At 38.4% G+C, this 17,886-nt stretch overlaps 1 protein-coding gene across 4 annotated transcripts in view; it reads right to left on the bottom strand.

Annotated features, from left to right (window-relative positions):
- The window catches only part of ptk7b (protein tyrosine kinase 7b), a 155,925-nt gene that overhangs the window by 35,568 nt on the left and 102,471 nt on the right, over positions 1 to 17,886 (bottom strand). For all 4 annotated transcript variants that reach the window (XM_057847554.1, XM_057847555.1, XM_057847556.1 and 1 more), the window contains 3 exons: positions 11,522 to 11,618; positions 11,213 to 11,397; positions 6,093 to 6,240 (listed from right to left, as the gene is read on the bottom strand). In XM_057847554.1, coding sequence (XP_057703537.1) covers positions 6,093 to 6,240; positions 11,213 to 11,397; positions 11,522 to 11,618 — 430 coding nt within the window. The remainder of the gene's footprint in view (positions 1 to 6,092; positions 6,241 to 11,212; positions 11,398 to 11,521; positions 11,619 to 17,886) is intronic.

Raw genomic sequence — 17,886 nt, 5'->3', positions numbered from 1 at the left:
TCCTGCTTAACCAGCGCCGCCACCTGAAAGGGTCGAAGATTTTTTTGAATGTTTTTGATTTTTTTGAACTTGCCGAAATTGCAAGAAAAGCACGTCAACTCAAGAAAGCTGGGAAAATAGTCAACACCTGGGTCTCGGATTGCAGGATCCTTGTCAAGACGCAAGATCTGAAGATAAAAGCTATCACGAGTTTTGACCAGCTAACTATAATAGCTGGATAACTGTAAATACTACACAGCGGACCAGTATAACAACTCGTGGATGTGGACGGTAAGCTGAAACCTATCAACGGCAGGAGTCTCTACAAGAATCTTGAACACACTAAGGATTATCTACTAAAGATAACAAAGGCTCTGACTTTAATTTGCACGGACATAACTTGACACAAATGAATCGGGCATCTAAGGGGGGAGGGGGTGTTGCAATTATGATTGACAATCTCCTTGAATGTATTACAATTGAGCTCCTAACCCCCAATTGTAAAAACATAATTATCTGCTGTGACTACCGAGCTTCTGATTCAAATGTCTAGTATATGGAAAACATACTGTATAAACGAATAATAAGCACGTTTTCGTTGTGGAGACATTAATCTTGGGATAAAATATGTACAGCATGTTGTTTGATTTTATACATACATGACTGATGAAACTGTTACAGTGACCTTTGTGTGCGCCAATTGTTGCCGCTACTCACACCAGCTGTGATAACACATAATCACTTTTGCCACACACATAGCCACAACAAAATGTTCCACAGCAAACAGATGCAAAAATGTCAAGGACATGACTAAGCCATAACCTTGTACGCTCCGAAATTAATTGACGCTAAGTTACTAAACTCAGATTGTTGATTGTGTTATTGTACAGTTTTGATGTATGTTCCATGCCTGAATGTGCGTCTTTAGTTGCATGGGGGACGGGAAACTGATAAGCATATGCTTCATCTCGTCCGCCTTTGTCTTCTTCTTCGGTTCCTTCGGGCAAATCATATCACATTTTGTAATTGTCAATTATTGTCAATGATACCAATGATGATGACAATAAATTCAATTCCATTCCATAAGTCGCACCGGAGTATAAGTCACATTTTTGGGGGAAATGTACTTGATGAAATTCAACACATAGAACAGATATTATGCCTGTCGCGATAACAAATTTAAGTGTGCGATAAGTATTCTCATAAATTTTGCGATATTATTGCCCCCCCCCCTATTTTTTTTAAACAATTTACAATAACACAGTGCGAATACAGTATGTATTAATAGATCAAATACACCCATTTAAACGCGATAAATATTTACGCTAAGATTCAAAAATACTTTTTAAGAAATCACAAAAAACAATAGACCATGCCTCTTAAGTAAAAAACAACAATATTGATACCGCACAGAAACACAGAATAAATAAAATGTGTTTTAAAAAAAAATGGCACTTAATAACTTAAGCATTTAGGCAAATGAAAACTTTTCCCGTCATAGCTTCTGCAATGGTGTTCCATAGAAATGTAACGATACAGTTAAGTCACGGTTCGGTACGATTTTTGGTACGGGGGACATGATTTTTGATCCAATTCAATACATTTAATACTCTGTAAAAAAAAATATATATATATTTTTTGTTTCGTTTTTTTTTTGTTGTTGTTTTTTTTGCTAACGAGCAAAAATTAAATTGCCATCATATCAACATGCATTTTAGTGCATAATATTTGTGTGCTTACTTCTTACTGATCTGAAAAAAATTTGTATAAAAGTGCTGAGAACAATCTTTACTGTTTGTAAAGTGAGGCAGGGCACACTGTTGATTGCTACAGCTCTCTTAGCAGCTAGGTTTACTACATGAGCAAGACATCCTATTTGTGGTCCGAATCCATTTGTGTCACGTACTGAATTAACAATATTTGCAACATTATCTATAGTCCCTGGTATGGATTGATTTGGCCTTCTTAACTTCCATTCAGTCATGACAGTTTAGAATTCATCGATTTAGTATATGGACTACGTGTCCCATAATCACTCTGGGCTCACGTAGCCAATGGCATGGGACGTAGTCCATCTAGTTTGCCATTTCATGATATCTAGTGTGTGCACGCATTAAAAAAGTTAGCAAGCGCCGCTGAAGTCACGTCTGCTCATTACTACACAACACCAGAATATGACAGTCGACTTTCATAAACAGGGCGAGTTTGAAGCACAGCGCTCTTAATTTCATTCAGCCGTTCGTTGTCAAAGCAAGGTTGTTCGTAGCAGCAATGTTTTGGCGGACTTCGTTGTAAATATCCGGTGTTGTGCCGAAAAATAGCCGCCCCGTGTGAGATGTCACTCCTGACGGGACACCCACACATCAACAACACCGGCGCGCCATAGATGGACCACAGTCACTCCGGAGCACTAACGCGGCCGGTATACGTTGAACAATAGGATATAATGGGAACGATTGGCTCCGGCGCTAGTTTTTGCCAGACCTGGAACGAAGATGCATTTTGCGCAGTTGGTAACGAGAAATCCGAACTTTTAACAGCACGTCTGCCACACGCGCGCACGCACGTGCACGCGAGGCGATAAATCGCAGCGGAAAAATTACCGCCTTCATTTTTATTTATCGCGCGATAAATGGAATTATTGCATATTGCGACAGGCTTAACAGATATGTCATCTAGAAAGGCAATTTAAAATAATAATACAAATAGAGAACAACATGCTGAATAAGTGTACAGTATAATAATGTTACATGATGCATGAACTACGAAATGTGAACGTGGCCTGTATGTTAACGTAACATAGCTATTAAGAGTTATTCAGATAACTATAGCATAAAGAACATGCTAACAAGTTTACCAAACAATCAGTGTAACTCCAAAACACCAAACAACATGTGAAATGATATAATAATTTGTTAATAATTTTACACATAAGTCGCTCCAGAGTATAAGTCCCACCCCCAGCCAAACTATGAAAAAACTGCGACTTATAGTCCGAAAAATACGGTAGTTAAGGAAGATTACTTTAAGCCAAAGCCTTGATTAATTTAAAAGAATTTGTCAGAGTTTGGCCGAGTTTTTTTTAGTATACAATGGTTTTGTCATTTTGTAGTCAAGCTTAAATCAGTGATGGTCATCCCCCTTAATGAGGATAGGCAATTAATTCTCCACCTCAACTAGTGTTCCATTTTAATTTGATGTAAATGCTATCACAAACTGCTGCTTGTGTTTGATATGGTACACATGTTTTGTTATAAATATGTAAACATAGTATATATTGACTGATGAGTGAACAATATAGACCACTTCAAGATAACTTTTAAACAAGAAACGACTGAATTATTGAGCACACAACCTTACTGCACTTCTTCAGATAAAGACTTTCCCAAAAGCTGTATTTCTGTGTCATATTTTCTCTGTTCATCGTGCAGGATAAAAACAAGCTCTGACACTGACTTTGTTTTGCTACAGCAAGAGAGGACTCATAAATGGAATGGTACCTTCACTGGATAACGCATTCAAAATATCCACAAAGACAGACAGACACATTTTTATAGGAGCATAAAATACCTATAAAATGTTTTCATATATCTGCCACTGAAAAAAAATGTATTGGCAAAATACCTTATTTTTTTATTTATGTACATAAAGCAGGTAGCAGCAAGTGATTATCTGTAACAGAACTGATAATTGAATGGTAATATTGTACACCACATATACAAACTTAGTCATTTTTTGCATGTCATATCTGCCGCCCTTGTTTTGAAATCCCCTTCGTTGTGCTAGATTGAGTGTACTGTATTTATTTTGTTGTCTATTGGCTCTCTGCTTACTGCTTATGTTAGTGTTATTGATCCCCGTCGACCTACTGTCACGGACCCATTGTGTTATTCCCCCTTTTCTACGATCGCCTGAATTTCCTTGAACGCATCCCTCCGTTGTTTTCTGCTTTGAAGTACAACCCTGTTTCCGCAGTAGCGGACCCTAACATCGGCCATAAAATAAACCACACATTTCCAAAGATGCAGGATGGACTCTCTTCCTTGGCTCTACGATGCCGTAGCAATTTAATTATGTTATGTTTTGAGTTTAATGTAGCTATTGCCGGCTTGCTATGTTTATAATTGCTACGTATGCTTCCTGCTTTTCGTCTTATTGCGAAGAGAGAGGATGTGACGATCGGCCCACCATGATATTTACGTCATCAGCCATCGTGCTGTGACCCGGCAATTTAACGCCTGCTGTCACGCACACCACTTCCCGGGAAAGTCCTGGACATCATACTAAAATGCGACCTGTGAAATGTCCGCGTAAACTCCGTGTCATTCGACCCGGGAAATTGGTTCCACACATAAGGGCTACCCATTTAAATCCCGCGATTTTCCCGGTATTATATTATTATTATTATTATCATTATATATACTCTGGACCAACTGTGGAATTACTAACACATTGTTATATCATTTCACATGTTATTTTGGTGTGAAACTGATGGTTTGGTAAACTTGTTAGCATGTTCGACGTACCCGACTTACGTGATTTCGACTTTACGATGCCGGAGTCTCGTCCGCCATTTTGTCTCCAGTGTTTTTTTTTTTTCTTCATGTAAACAGTACCTTGTTGTTCCTCACAGTATATTATTTTTTACTTTATTTCATTAATATGACTTCTGCGCTTTGGCGAAATGTGTCTTTGATTATAATGTTGACTTTTGTTTTGTGATGCATGCTTTTATTTTGGCATAGGAATTGTAGGAACTGCACGTGAGTAAAAGCGCATCCACAGATGAAGAATGTATTTGTGCACACGAAGAAGCACCCACGCGTACAAACGAGGAAGAGCATATTTGCTCCCATGAAGAAGTCACACAGCTGAATTAGAGCAAGAAGGGAAAGATTACAGCTTAGCCCTCTGTGTGGCTAGGACTTAGCTCCAACATCTTGGCGAGGACGGTACAATGATGTATAATACATGTTTTTGGATAGTTATTTTGAGATTTATGGGGTGTTTAGGGTTACTTACAAGGTTAATTCCGACTCACGCCAAAATTCGGGTTACGTCGCAAGCGTAGGAATGGACCGCGTTCGTAACCAGAGGACGACCTGTAGTTATCTGGATACATTTTAATAGCTATGTCACGTTAACATACTGGGCACATTCTCAGTTCGTTGTTTGTGCGTCATGTAACGTTAGCATACCGTACACTTTTTCAGACTGTTGTCCTATATTCTATTTAATATTTTAAATTGCCTTTCAAGATGACATGTGTGTTCTTGGTGTTGGATTTTACCAAGTAAATTTCTCCGAAAAAATGCGACTTGTACTCCGGTGCGACTTGTAGGCCGAAAAATAGAGTACAGCAAATGTCCAAGTCTTATGCTAAATGACGAATAAACAATTAGCTGGCTAAATGAAGCCTCGTCATTTCCTGTTTAATCACTGACAGCTGCACCAAATGCCTATGTAGGCCAATAAATTGGACACAAAAAGGCACTCTGTTTACTATCACACACATTATAAGACAGCTGCAGTTTCTCTATGTGCGACTGCAAGCTTCAAGTCAGGCTGCAGCAACAATGCAGTGTGTCCCATCTTGTGCTGCATACTGCGAAAAATGTAAACTGACCAGTAAATATTTAAAAAACACTAAATCATAAAGCAGGCGAATATTTTTCCCTCCCCACAGCTGCCCACATGCTTGCTGTTTGACACATGTGATCAAGAGCTTACGTGTTTATTGGGGGCATGCTGGTAAGCTGATTGCGGCCCGAGGGCTGTTTTTTTTTTTTTTTCCAACACTACAGGGCTGCAAAGTCTCTTGTGGTAGGCTGGAGAGAACACTTAAGTTAAAATGAAGTACGGCAGACTGCAAAGGAACTTTACAGCTTTCTTATTTCAGAAGCAAAAGCATTCCTTAATGTGCGATTCATCTTAAAACTGAGCCGCAAAAGCGAAATAGAAGCTGGAAGTACGACTCTGGGGTTCTAGCTTATAGGGCACAAGGGAATGCCCCTCAGCCACATAGTTTATTAAGTAGAGGTGATGCATAGGCACGATAGTGGTGAGGTAAGGCTAGGGATGAACAATGAAAGGATACCGCAATAAAAATTTACCGGGTTTTGTTAACCAGCAGCTCACTTTCATGGTACCATTCCAGAGCAGGAGGCGGCACGGCGGTGAACTGGCAGTGGAACACAGCTTCTTCATTCCTCAGAACCACCTGGTCCTCAGGAGTAACCACTGGTCGAGGAAAGCTCTTATCTATAAATGAAAAACACAAACATCTTCATGATTACATCTGCAGGCATTAGACCATCAAACTATATCGCATCTGTGCACTTATTAAAAGCTGCCAACAGCGGCGAAGGCCTTCAGGTGCTGGTATGTGTCAACACCTAAGGGGCCCCCAAGAAGACTTAATTAGGTCACTGGGTTTTTCATTGACCCATGTCTTATCAGAACCATCATTCTTATGAAAGCTGGAACATATAATAATATTTTTGTAAAGGAGGGCAAATTCCACAATGAAATTTGTTGACATACTTTTTTTTTTGTGAGGAAGCCTGGTCATGAATACACAGTATTTCACAAAAAATGACATTTTTAGCATTGCAGCATTGTTGTTAGCACTGTTGTTTGCTAGCTGTACCTTGATGTTTCACTTAATAAAAATGAATATCTACTGTATAAATGGAAATCAGGGCTCCATTAAAATAATACATCTTAAACATGCTTCACTTTGCTTTGGAACAGTACACAGTAGAAGCTCTAATATGATTGTGACTCACAGTGTCACGCTGTCTGTTTCTTATGCTTTGTCATAGGGCTGGGCGATATGGCCTTAAGCACGTATCGCTGTAAATTGAGCAGATTTACCTCGATAACGATAAATGACGATAAATTCGCCCAAGCGGACTATTATATAATTTGAAAATCTGAATCAATGCATGAAATACAGATTAACCGTTTCTTGTTGATTTATTTACCAGCTTTCAATTTAATATGTTTAACAATCGTACATGCAGTCTAAACATTAAGTATACAAAATTTATTGTAAACAATAAGAATTCAATTATGAACATTTATCACAGCTTGTATGGGTTGAACAATGTACATTGTCAAAATCAATATGCCTGTGCAAACATGTCATTGTAATACAAATGACTTACAGCTTTAACAGTGCACTTCAAAAAGACAACTTATTGTTAATGGCTGCTGTGACATATTTACTTAACACAAGTGTTTACTTTAAGGTTTCAGTTTTTTTTTTCCCCAGTGCATTTTTTTAATACAAGCAAGCACACGTGAACCCCCACACAGACACACACACACACATTAAAGCTGCATTGATCTAATGACACAGAATTAAGCACATAAAGAAAAATAGCTGGGGCCATTAAACAGTCATATTAAAATTTTCACTGTTGTACTTTATGCTGAATGCTTTAGTATCACAACAGCCATCAGAAATCACACATAGACAGAGATACACAATATCGTGACATACTAATTGCTAGATGCAGTCCGTGCCCAATCCACTCATTAAGTTCAGCTGTTTCGCCAAGGTTAAAGCCACTATCCGACTCCATCACGTTTATTTGTAGCGTTAGCCGCTAGCGTTAGCCACTAGCGTTAGCATGTCGCTTGGCTACTAGTAGAAAGCATTGAAAGCATCCTCTTTGGAAATCGTGAGAACAATGGAGGACAGCGGGTGAAAGCCTGTCTGGATGCCGCCAAGAGTCTATTTAATGTCGGGTGAACGTTTGGCGAACCTCCCCTTAAGCCACACTCCATTACGTTTCCTTGTAGCGTTAGCCGCTAGCGTTAGCCACAGGGCTCTTGTTTGTTTGGCTTCCTGATAACCACGTGACTCCATACGTAAGCACACTTTCTGCTTTCTTAAAGGGGAATGAACATTGCCGAACAACACAGAGTCAAAGCGGGATGAAAAGACTATATTTTCTTGTTTTATTAAATTACCGAATTTACCGTCATGGTCAAAATTACGTCGGTCATCGTGAAGAATTTTGGTGCTGGTAAATTTTCGGTTTACCGCCCTGCTCTACTTTGTCATAGACTTCACTACCAGTTGACGGGACACGGGGCCGATCCGTATGGGGCCCATTTTCAAAAACTTAACATTCAAATATTTTCAAAACCAAAGCCGCTATGATATACACTAGGGCTGCAGCTATCGATTATTTTAGTAGTCGATTAATCGATGAACTAGTTAGTCCGAATAATCGAGTAATCGGATATGGAACATGAAAAATTAAAATACCTGAGCTCAGCCTAAAACAGTATAAAAAGTAAAATGAGGATCTATGTACAAACAAAAGACCAATTGGCTAACTTACATAGCAAAAGTCCGCTAGCTTAAATGCTATAAAATGCTAACGTTTTTTTACAATGCTCTTAATAAATGGTTCAGACACATATTCCCACACAACAAACAGCTGAATATACCTATAAACTAAATTATGAATGCAAAAAAAAAAAAACCAAACAAACAAAAAAACAATCAAACAAAAGCTTATGTTGGTCTTATCAGGGAGCAGCTGGATTCACCCATGTGAAATGAGGCAGACAAGAGAGCAGGGTATCCACCCAAATCTATAAGACTAAAAGCAAACACTTTGAAAATAAATCATTACAACGTCAATTTAATTAAACGAATACTCAAAGCAGCAAAATTTAATTCGAATCTTTTTTTTAATCCATTACTCGAGTTTATCGATTAATCGTTGCAGCACTAATATATACATATATGAGTCTCCATGAGAAGCGACATGAAAAAAATTCAAAGTCATTCCCTAATAAAATCCCGATTAATTTTTTTTATACAAGTACACCAAAACTTAAAATGGTTGTAAAATTCTCAGATTTTACGCATTTGCACAAAATTCACCAAATGCAGAGATAATCACCTATATTTTCAGGATCAATAGCAATATTTAACATATCATCTCGCGTTTTTGCATAAAATAGCAACTTAAATTTTAAATTATAAGTTTTAAATGAAAGTTTTCAATAGCTAATAAATCACTCAATTTTCAAATAAGAAACTTAATACTTGAGGAAAGCATGCAGAATCATCCTAATTTTACTCAACAAAAGAAAAATTTGCATTTTTTTTTTTTTATAAACAATCACTATTTATTTAGGTTGTGGTAAGTCTTGTAAATAAATTATCAATCGCGTAATTTCTATAAATATGAACGTAAAACAGTAGATTGTAGAGTAAAAGCAAAAAACGGGCAGTTATTGTTTATTTTATGTGAATATTTCAAGCAAAAGTTACGAAATTACTCGAGATAATCAGTTAATCGTTGCAGCACTAGTATAAATTGAACTTAATCCAAATGAATTTGATTACCATAAATGTGTTTGTATTAAAAAGGTCATAAATATATGGTTAAGAATTTAAAAGTGCTGCAGGGGGGACGCCAGACAAGCGTCAGCACAAAGCGGAAGAGATGAGTAGCGCTTATGACAACTCATGAATGATTGAAAGTATTTCTCATTTAGATGTGACCTTATTTGACACATTTGAAGGAAATTACCAAAGAGGTGTCTCATGTAGGATAGTTACTCATTTACGACATGAATTTGTTTCATGTTACCATCATCATTAGATTCGCCGTTTCCCACATCAATAAATTTGCAGCATTCAAGAGCTAGTGTTTCATTTCTGCTTTGCCACATGACCAGCAATCTATAAGATTAAAGGCCAAATTAGCCTCTAGAATACTCATATTATACTTTTGGCCACCCAAAAACGTTGTGTCTGCATTGAAATCCTATTTAAATCTGTCAAAGGTGCCTCAAAGTGAAACCTTATGGCAGTACTAAGGGTGGTTAGAGGGTAACCGGAAACTCAAGCATGATCTATTCTTCGCCCACTCTTGTGCTAGAATTACGACGCATGTGTGTGTGTTTTGCAGGTGGCTAATTAGTGTGATGTGGGCATCAGGTTTCTCAGAGAGATGCTGAATGTACTATACTGTACTTCTCTCTGTGGTATACTAGAGATAAGTGCCACATAAGCACAGGAAATGAGGGTAAATCAAAACAAGGGCAATGAAAAGTACAAATAAATACATGATAAATAACAGTACACACTTCTTGTTTCTTTATGCTGTAGATTACAGCGCCGTAATAAATCTTCCTATTTTTCCAGCATTTATTACTAGTTATTACTTTTATTACCTGAACGCAATAGTGTCAATGTCTGCGTACTAGGGATGGTCACTTCCTTTTCCTTTTGGGGCATTTACGGGTCACTTCTTGTTGATTCTGGAGTATTTACGTGACACTTCCTGTTGACTGGAAAGCAAGTGACTCAAGAATGTCCCTAAGCAACCTGTAAATGCCCTAAAATCAACAGGAAGTAACCTGTAAATGCCCACAAAAGACTGGCCGTGAATATTCTGGTTTCAGTGCCATTGACGGCGCAAGACTTCCAATCTAGTCAACATGAATTGGATGCCTCGCGCCGTCAATGGCAGTCGGTGAGCTAACGTAGACACTATTCTACTAGAAGATTTTGGTAGCGACTTGTTGGTTCGTTTTTTTAGTGACACTCAACCCTCCACTTAGCAAACTAGTTTCTCCTCCCATCAGATAGAGGTCGAGCAATTGAAAGAATTGGAACAAAGCCTGTAAAATGGGGACAACCAGTCCAAAACCTGGTTTAAAACGGCACTTTACCTCTTCATCGAACCCCTGGGGTTAAGACCCACTGCTCTACAGTAATGTGCTCGTCTGTCATGTTCATTCGAAATTGTTGGAAACCTTTTATTTATTTATTTATTCATGGATGAAAACTTTTGAAGTTTATAGACGAAAATATTTTGAGAATTGTCGACTAAAACTAGACGACGAAATTGTTGGAAACCTTTTATTTATTTATTTATTCATGGATGAAAACTTTTGAAGTTTATAGACGAAAATATTTTGAGAATTGTCGACTAAAAATAGACGAAATTTGCCTGAGTTTTTGTTGAGTAAAACTAGACGAACACATAAAGCGGCATGGAAAATGAATGAATGAATAAAATAAGACTAAGACTAATAAGTATTTTCGTCCAAAAAAGACTAAGACGAAAATTAAAATGACTGCCATAAAAACACTGATACTGATAAACTTTTGGGCTACAAAATATGGCGATATATCACCTGTTCGATATATTGTCACACACCTACTGCGAACGGTGTTCAATGTAGAACTTACCTATTATGTTGAGAGTGAAGTTACTGTTGCTGCAGACGTGGCCGGCTGCATTTTTGGCACAGCAGTAGAACAGACCATTATCATCTGGAGTGGCGCTCTTGATTGTAAGCGTCCGCTCCTTGTTGTTGATCTGATGGCTCTTCTCAGTCAGCTTCATCCCGTCTTTAAACCACTGGCAGGTCGGACTGGCAGGAAGATGTGAAACAGGGTCAAGGAAGTGGTGTTTAGGAGGTGTTGAACATTGACAAAAACATTTTTTAAGAAAGAACATGAGGCTATGACAGAAGGGACATTATATGGAAGACTCACCGTGGGTGTCCATCAATGTGACAGCGCAGCGTGACCATAGCTGAGCTCTCAATTTCCCCTTCGGGCTCCTTTAATGTCACACCCCCGCTTTCTAACCCTGAAGAATCAGAAAAAAACAGACTTAAAGACTTTAAAGTGGGCAGATGGACAGACAAAATATAATTTATGTAGGGGGATTGCTGGGAGTTAAATGGTCTCCGATTCATTTCACAAAATAACTGCTCGGTACCAGTGTGGCAACGACTGTGTTTTTGCAATGAGTTTGTACGTAAGACTTGTAAACTTGGCTCTGGTTTAAACATTCTAGTACTGTGTTCAGTGTAGTTTCTACATTGCTGTCATTTCTGTAGCCTGTGGCTGACTAATGTTTGCAGCAACCGCTGTTCATATCATGTATTAAATATGCATGGCATCACCTGGGACAACAGTGGAGAGGAAAGAGGAAGCAGATTGCTTGCAAAGGGCAGAGTGGGCACTACAGGGACACCTGTCAACATTAATATGCTTTCATTTAATAGGCTAAACCTAACTCCACCTTGTCTGAGCCAGACAGTACTCTATCTATAGTGGTATCTAAAGAGTGATAAACCCAAAAATTCCTGCACATCTCACGCTCATCTACACACGTGTTTATGTGCATCTGTGAAGGACATGTTGGTGTGGAGTGATGAGTGAGATACAGCCCACGCAGCAGTAAGCAAAAGAAATTATACAAGTGCCCTCAAGCGTGCTTGTTGTGTGCACATGTCTGAAAGTCTTTGAAAACTATGCTAATTGTGTGTCTCAGTCAAGGTCACTTCTGACAATGGCGGTTATAACTTTGCGTATAGGGGTTAGAAGAAAGCTACAAGGACCTCAGGCCAGAGACACTGAACTTTTAATTGGCGCAAAAGAACCTTAAGAATGCCAATAAAACCAGATGGGTGAAACACAGTGTCAGAAAGACTTTAATTCAATGACTATACTTATAATCATGCCAGACTAAGTGTCAGGCTAATCTTTATTAACAAAATGGAAAAAAGGCATTTGTTGATACCGGTCCAGAACAACAGGTGGGTACTATACAGATGTGGTTTACAGCATATGAACTGGCTTTTAGCAGTTATGACTCAGTATTTGTTCTTCAGAATGATTGAACCAGGAGTCACTTACTGTAGAGTCAGTGTTGTTTTTGTCAACAATGACGATACGAAAATATTTCATTGACGAACAATTTTTTCATGACGATGACGTGACGATGATGAGGTAAAAACGTGGCTTGGTGGATCGGAACATAACGAGATGAATGCCTATTTTTGTCTGACGAGAGACGACAATGGGACAACATTTCGACAGTTTCTGTCATATGCTCACAAAGCGTGACATTTTCATATCGTACGTGGAATACGTCAGCTTGCTTCATAGCAGTGTTTGGGTCAGGTAACCTTGGTAAGATGAGCTGCACCTCTGTTTCACTCTCTTCACCGGAGTTTAGGATGTTTTTCAAGCTAAGCTGCGCTCCAACTTGCTTGTTTGGAAACACATAAGATTTGTTTTCTTATCTTGGCAAGAGAGAATATGCAATTTTGCTTTAGCCTTTACAGGGAACCTAGGACTTAAAGACTTGTATGCTCTAATAAGCCATAATTGTTCTCTTTACGAAAATATGTAATTAGAAACACATAAAATATTGCCATGGATTTAAACATATATAATATTTAGTACATGTTTTGACCTACGGAGGGCGCCATGTTTTTATACCGCCAGGTTACTGCAATTCCTTCTACGTGGCGAGACGTCCAAGAAATGCACTCATCGGTTAAAAGAGGTGAGTGCCGAGTACTTACTATTTGTGTTTTAATTAAGTCTTTTATTACTTTTTCAATGTCTCAAAATACTTTTTGCATGTGTGTCCCTCTCATACCTTTAAGCAGTTTAGTGTTTTCTTGTGGTAGCTTTAAAGCAGATTGTTGATCTGTTGACAACATTAGTCACGTAGCATATTTAACCCACCCTTATTTGATATTACTACGTTGAAGTATTTTCTTAAGGCATCTTTAGTATGTTGTCTGAATGCATCCAAACAAAACAAGCTGAAAGCGCACAGTAGTACTTTGGGTGTCAAATATGCCTCTTATTTCGCCGGTGTAGCACATTTTGGCAGAACACCGTTTTTTTTCCCCTACTCTCGTACCGTCTCATACCGTCTTTGCTGTTCATTTTGCTTTTGCTGCTCATTTTGTGAAATATCGTCAGTGCTGTCATGCTCATTAATGTTCCTCTCGGGTTCAAATTGAAAGGGCTGAACAGATGACATGTTTATGTCGCTAGAGTCATATTCTGGAAGCCCCGCAGCGTAACCATGTGACGTCACCGCCCTGCGACGTCAACAAAAATGGCAACCTACTAGTTAAACTAATTTTACAAATGGTATAAAAACCAAAAACATCAAGAGGGATTTCAAGATCAAATTATTTTAACTCATAATAACGTTTATCTTAACAACTACGACTCTTTCTATCTGTGGATTCCTTTAAAAGTCTTGGCTGAATGATCATAGCGCACTAAATGTAACTTGTTACTTTAGCATAGCATTCACGTTAGCATTAGCATCAACTTTAACGTGGCGATCATCCTCTGAAACGCTCAGACAACTTTTGTTTTTTTACATACAGTCCGTGGCGTCTAGATGAGTATAATGAATTGAAAATAATGTACTGCTTTTCCTGCTGATTGTGTAATACCATCACCAAGTTGGCGCTGTCCTTGTAGATGCTAAAATATGTACTCGTCTGTCTGTTCGTTTGAAAGTGTTGGAAACCTATTTATTTTTTAACTAAAGCTTTTGAATTGTAAAGACGAACAGATTTTGAGTAACTGTCGATTAATATTAGACAAAATTTGCACGCGATTTTGTTGACTAAAATTGGACGAAAACGAACACATTTTAAAATGACTAAAAAGTACAAGACAAAATTTAAAAGGGCTTATAAAAACAACAATGTTTAAATTTAATCTAGTTCTCATAGAATTGTGTAGAACTGTCCTAAATGTCTTGCTATGCCTAGTGACCTAAAGTCCACCTCTGAGTGATTAATTCATTGACTCAGGTATGTCCCAAGACTGTCATCCTCACATTACAATGAATGCGCACCAAGTGTGTACATGTAAAGGAACCTTAGCACACCGTTGACCTCTGTGTACAGAAACCCATTCATATTCACAATAAACCATTGACACACTTATTAGTTCAGCTATTCTATTACTTTGGTTCTAGCCCGAACTGGATTTCTTGACACTTGCACATTCAACACTTGGGTCCCGAGCTCAGGTTTCTCCAGCTGTCCACTTGACAAACAGAAGGCACTCTTTCACAACCTATTAAGAAGCACACATACTTGCTGGTAATCCGTCTCAGAATGGCTGACTAAGTGTCTAAATGACTGAGCGCTCGCCTGGCCTTAACATCATGATGAATGGTATATCATTATTATCATGTTGGAGGAGGAGGAACAGGAAGCCAGATCAACACGGGGAAGAATTGAGATGATAATATAGTGAAGGCTTGTTTGTTACCATTTTCCGAAAAAAGCATGGCAGATTGTGTTATCCAGGCAAGATATTCTGGGTTTTTAATTTGACTGGCAGTACCATATGTGTATGTAAATGAATGTTGGACCCGTGCTGTGAAATGAATACATAAATACAAAATTAAGAAGGCCGTGGAAACGCGTGGTGTCAGATTTGATCAGCTGTGCTCGACAAAAGGCCAACAGGCCACTACTTCAAATTCAATCAACACAGAAAGATGATCTTGCTGTCACATTGTGGAGAGCAGGGGTGAGCAGCTGCATTTTGTCAGTTGACATGCAAATATTAAAAGAGAAGTATGAAAATATGACAGAATGAGAGCTAGTGGACTCGTGCGAGTGATCAGTAAGGATGTCTTAATGGCAGCGCATGGAATGAAATGTAGGTTAGGGACACTTACAGTGATTAGTGTTAGATGGCGTGTGTTTGCTTTTGTTCGTGTGGTTGAGTGCAGAACAGGGAGTGCAAAATGATTGTTTTTGATGCCGATTTCCACAGCATGCAACATATTTCCCAAATATTCTATCTTCACGTTCCACAGAGTCGGACGATGCGTCGCCAGCAGGACCAACAAATATGTTGACAAAGGCGAGGCATGGCCCTGACGCCTCTGATGGACGCGGTCTCGCCATGGAGACCCAATGACCAGGCAGGACAAAGGGACGAAGGGGGGCTGAACCCCTATTAGTGAACACAGAGGGGGATAATTACTCTGAATAACTCTCAACTGACAGGATTTGCTTACCCACCATTGAGCGCAAGATAAATTAACTCTCTCCCTCTCAGCAAGGTGGGGGAGTTGGGGTGGATAGATGGGGGTAAAAACCTCCAGTGGTACAGTACATGTAGACCAATCTGCCCCTCCCCCTATAGCTCATATTTACAACTATGCACGCAATATAGCATACACATGAGTGAACGCTGAGGCAGAATTAGCGCCGAAGGGGGTCTTTAAGAGTTGCATGTAGCTTTATCACCCGTTAAATGTATGTTGGGGAAATATGAGCGCATTTGTCATAACATGGTCTGATCTATGTAAAGCGATCCATAGAGAAAAGCCAACCTGCAGATGTTGACAGAGACAAATGAGTTGATACACAAAAACAAGTACGGCATACACAATGATCTTGGAGGATTTATTACTGAAAGCTATCTTATGAGTAATAACTCTTTCAGTGTCACAGACGATGATAGGCGTCCAATAATGTGGCTCTTTTCATCCTTCTGATGTGAATTTCAATTAGTTTGTCACTAGTAGATGTCTAATCCATGTTCAAATGGTTTGGACATCTAGCACTGTCAATCGCAGCCAATGAGTTATGCATTGTAACAGTCATACAGTATTTAAAAGTAACCACTGGATATCTAAAGGACTTTCTCCATCATGTTCTATTTTTCGGGGGTGTGGCTATAATGACACCCTGTAACACATTTAGGCAACACGCATCACCTCTCCCCTATAAACCTCAAATCATAAACTTGGTGATTATTTCAGCCATTCAAATTTGGCAGAGTTGTTAACAACACTCTCATGAGGTGTGTTAAATTATTCAGACATTTATTCTATAGCTTAACAGGGTCTTGAAGTCAAATGGAGGTTGACCAGCTTCCTAGAGCAGATTACGTTTGACCACTAATGTTTCACTGTACTGTAACAATACTGCACTGTTAATCTTCACACGCCACTTTGCACTGCGATGAACCAGCCGATAAAAACATTTCAAGATTTACAATGGAGGACTTAATATTTTTATCTCTGACATCAATTTTCAATTTTTCATTAATCTAATGCCACGGAATCCCTTTGAACAAAAGCCTAATCCCTCATGTGTAAATTTAATAGAAGAAATGACTAAAAGACAAATGCAATGTCACAATGAGGTTGCATAGCATCATGCCTTAACAGTCCTTATTGCACGTTTGCTTTATGACTAATAGAACTTATATGTATAATATGCAAGCCTGTCGCGATAGCAAATTTTAGTAGGCGATATACTGTGTATAAATTATTGCCGATATGTAATATTATTGTCATTTTTTAAACCAATTCAACCACTAATGTAGCAACAGCCTAATAAATCACCGTTAAATGCAATAAATTCTTACTATTAAATATAAAACACTATATTAAAAATCCTTTTAAAAAAATGCAGAACGAGTCATTTGAACGCTAGCGAGGTGCAGAAATCCTTTAAAAAAAAAAAAAAAAAAAAAAAGCAGAACGAGTCATTTGAACGCTAGCGAAGTGCAGAATATAAAATAGGTGAAAAACCCAAAGCCATTTTTGTTCTCTGTCAATTAGAGCCCATCAAAAGTGTTCATTTGATCCAAAATGTGTTTCATCTTGTCCAGCAGAGTGTGCATTTTAGCAAATTTGAGGCCAAATTATTTATTGCAAATCAAGATTTTTTGTAATGGGTGTCATTTTAAAGCTATTCTGAGTGGCCGTTTACACTGCTGGCCGTTTACACTGCTGGCCAAAAGTATTGGCACCCCTGCAATTCTGTCAGATAATGCTCGATTTCTCCCAGAAAATGATTGCAATTATAAATGCTTTGGTGGTAATATCTTCATTTATTTTGCTTGCTATGAAAAAAAAACACAAAAGAGAATGACAAAAAAATTAAATCATTATCATTTTACACAAAACTCCAAAAATGGGCCGGACAAAAGTATTGACACCCTCAGCCTAATCCTTGGAAGCACAACCTTTAGACAAAATAACTGCTACCGGTATCCATCAATGAGTTTCTTACAATGCTCTGCTGGAATTTTAGACCACTCTTCTTTGGCCA

The sequence above is a fragment of the Corythoichthys intestinalis genome, chromosome 10, assembly GCF_030265065.1.
Source record: "Corythoichthys intestinalis isolate RoL2023-P3 chromosome 10, ASM3026506v1, whole genome shotgun sequence".
In the NCBI taxonomy this organism is placed as follows: domain Eukaryota; kingdom Metazoa; phylum Chordata; class Actinopteri; order Syngnathiformes; family Syngnathidae; genus Corythoichthys; species Corythoichthys intestinalis.
Note: the sequence above shows the minus strand (reverse complement) of the source record. Positions and strands in the feature narration are given on the sequence as shown.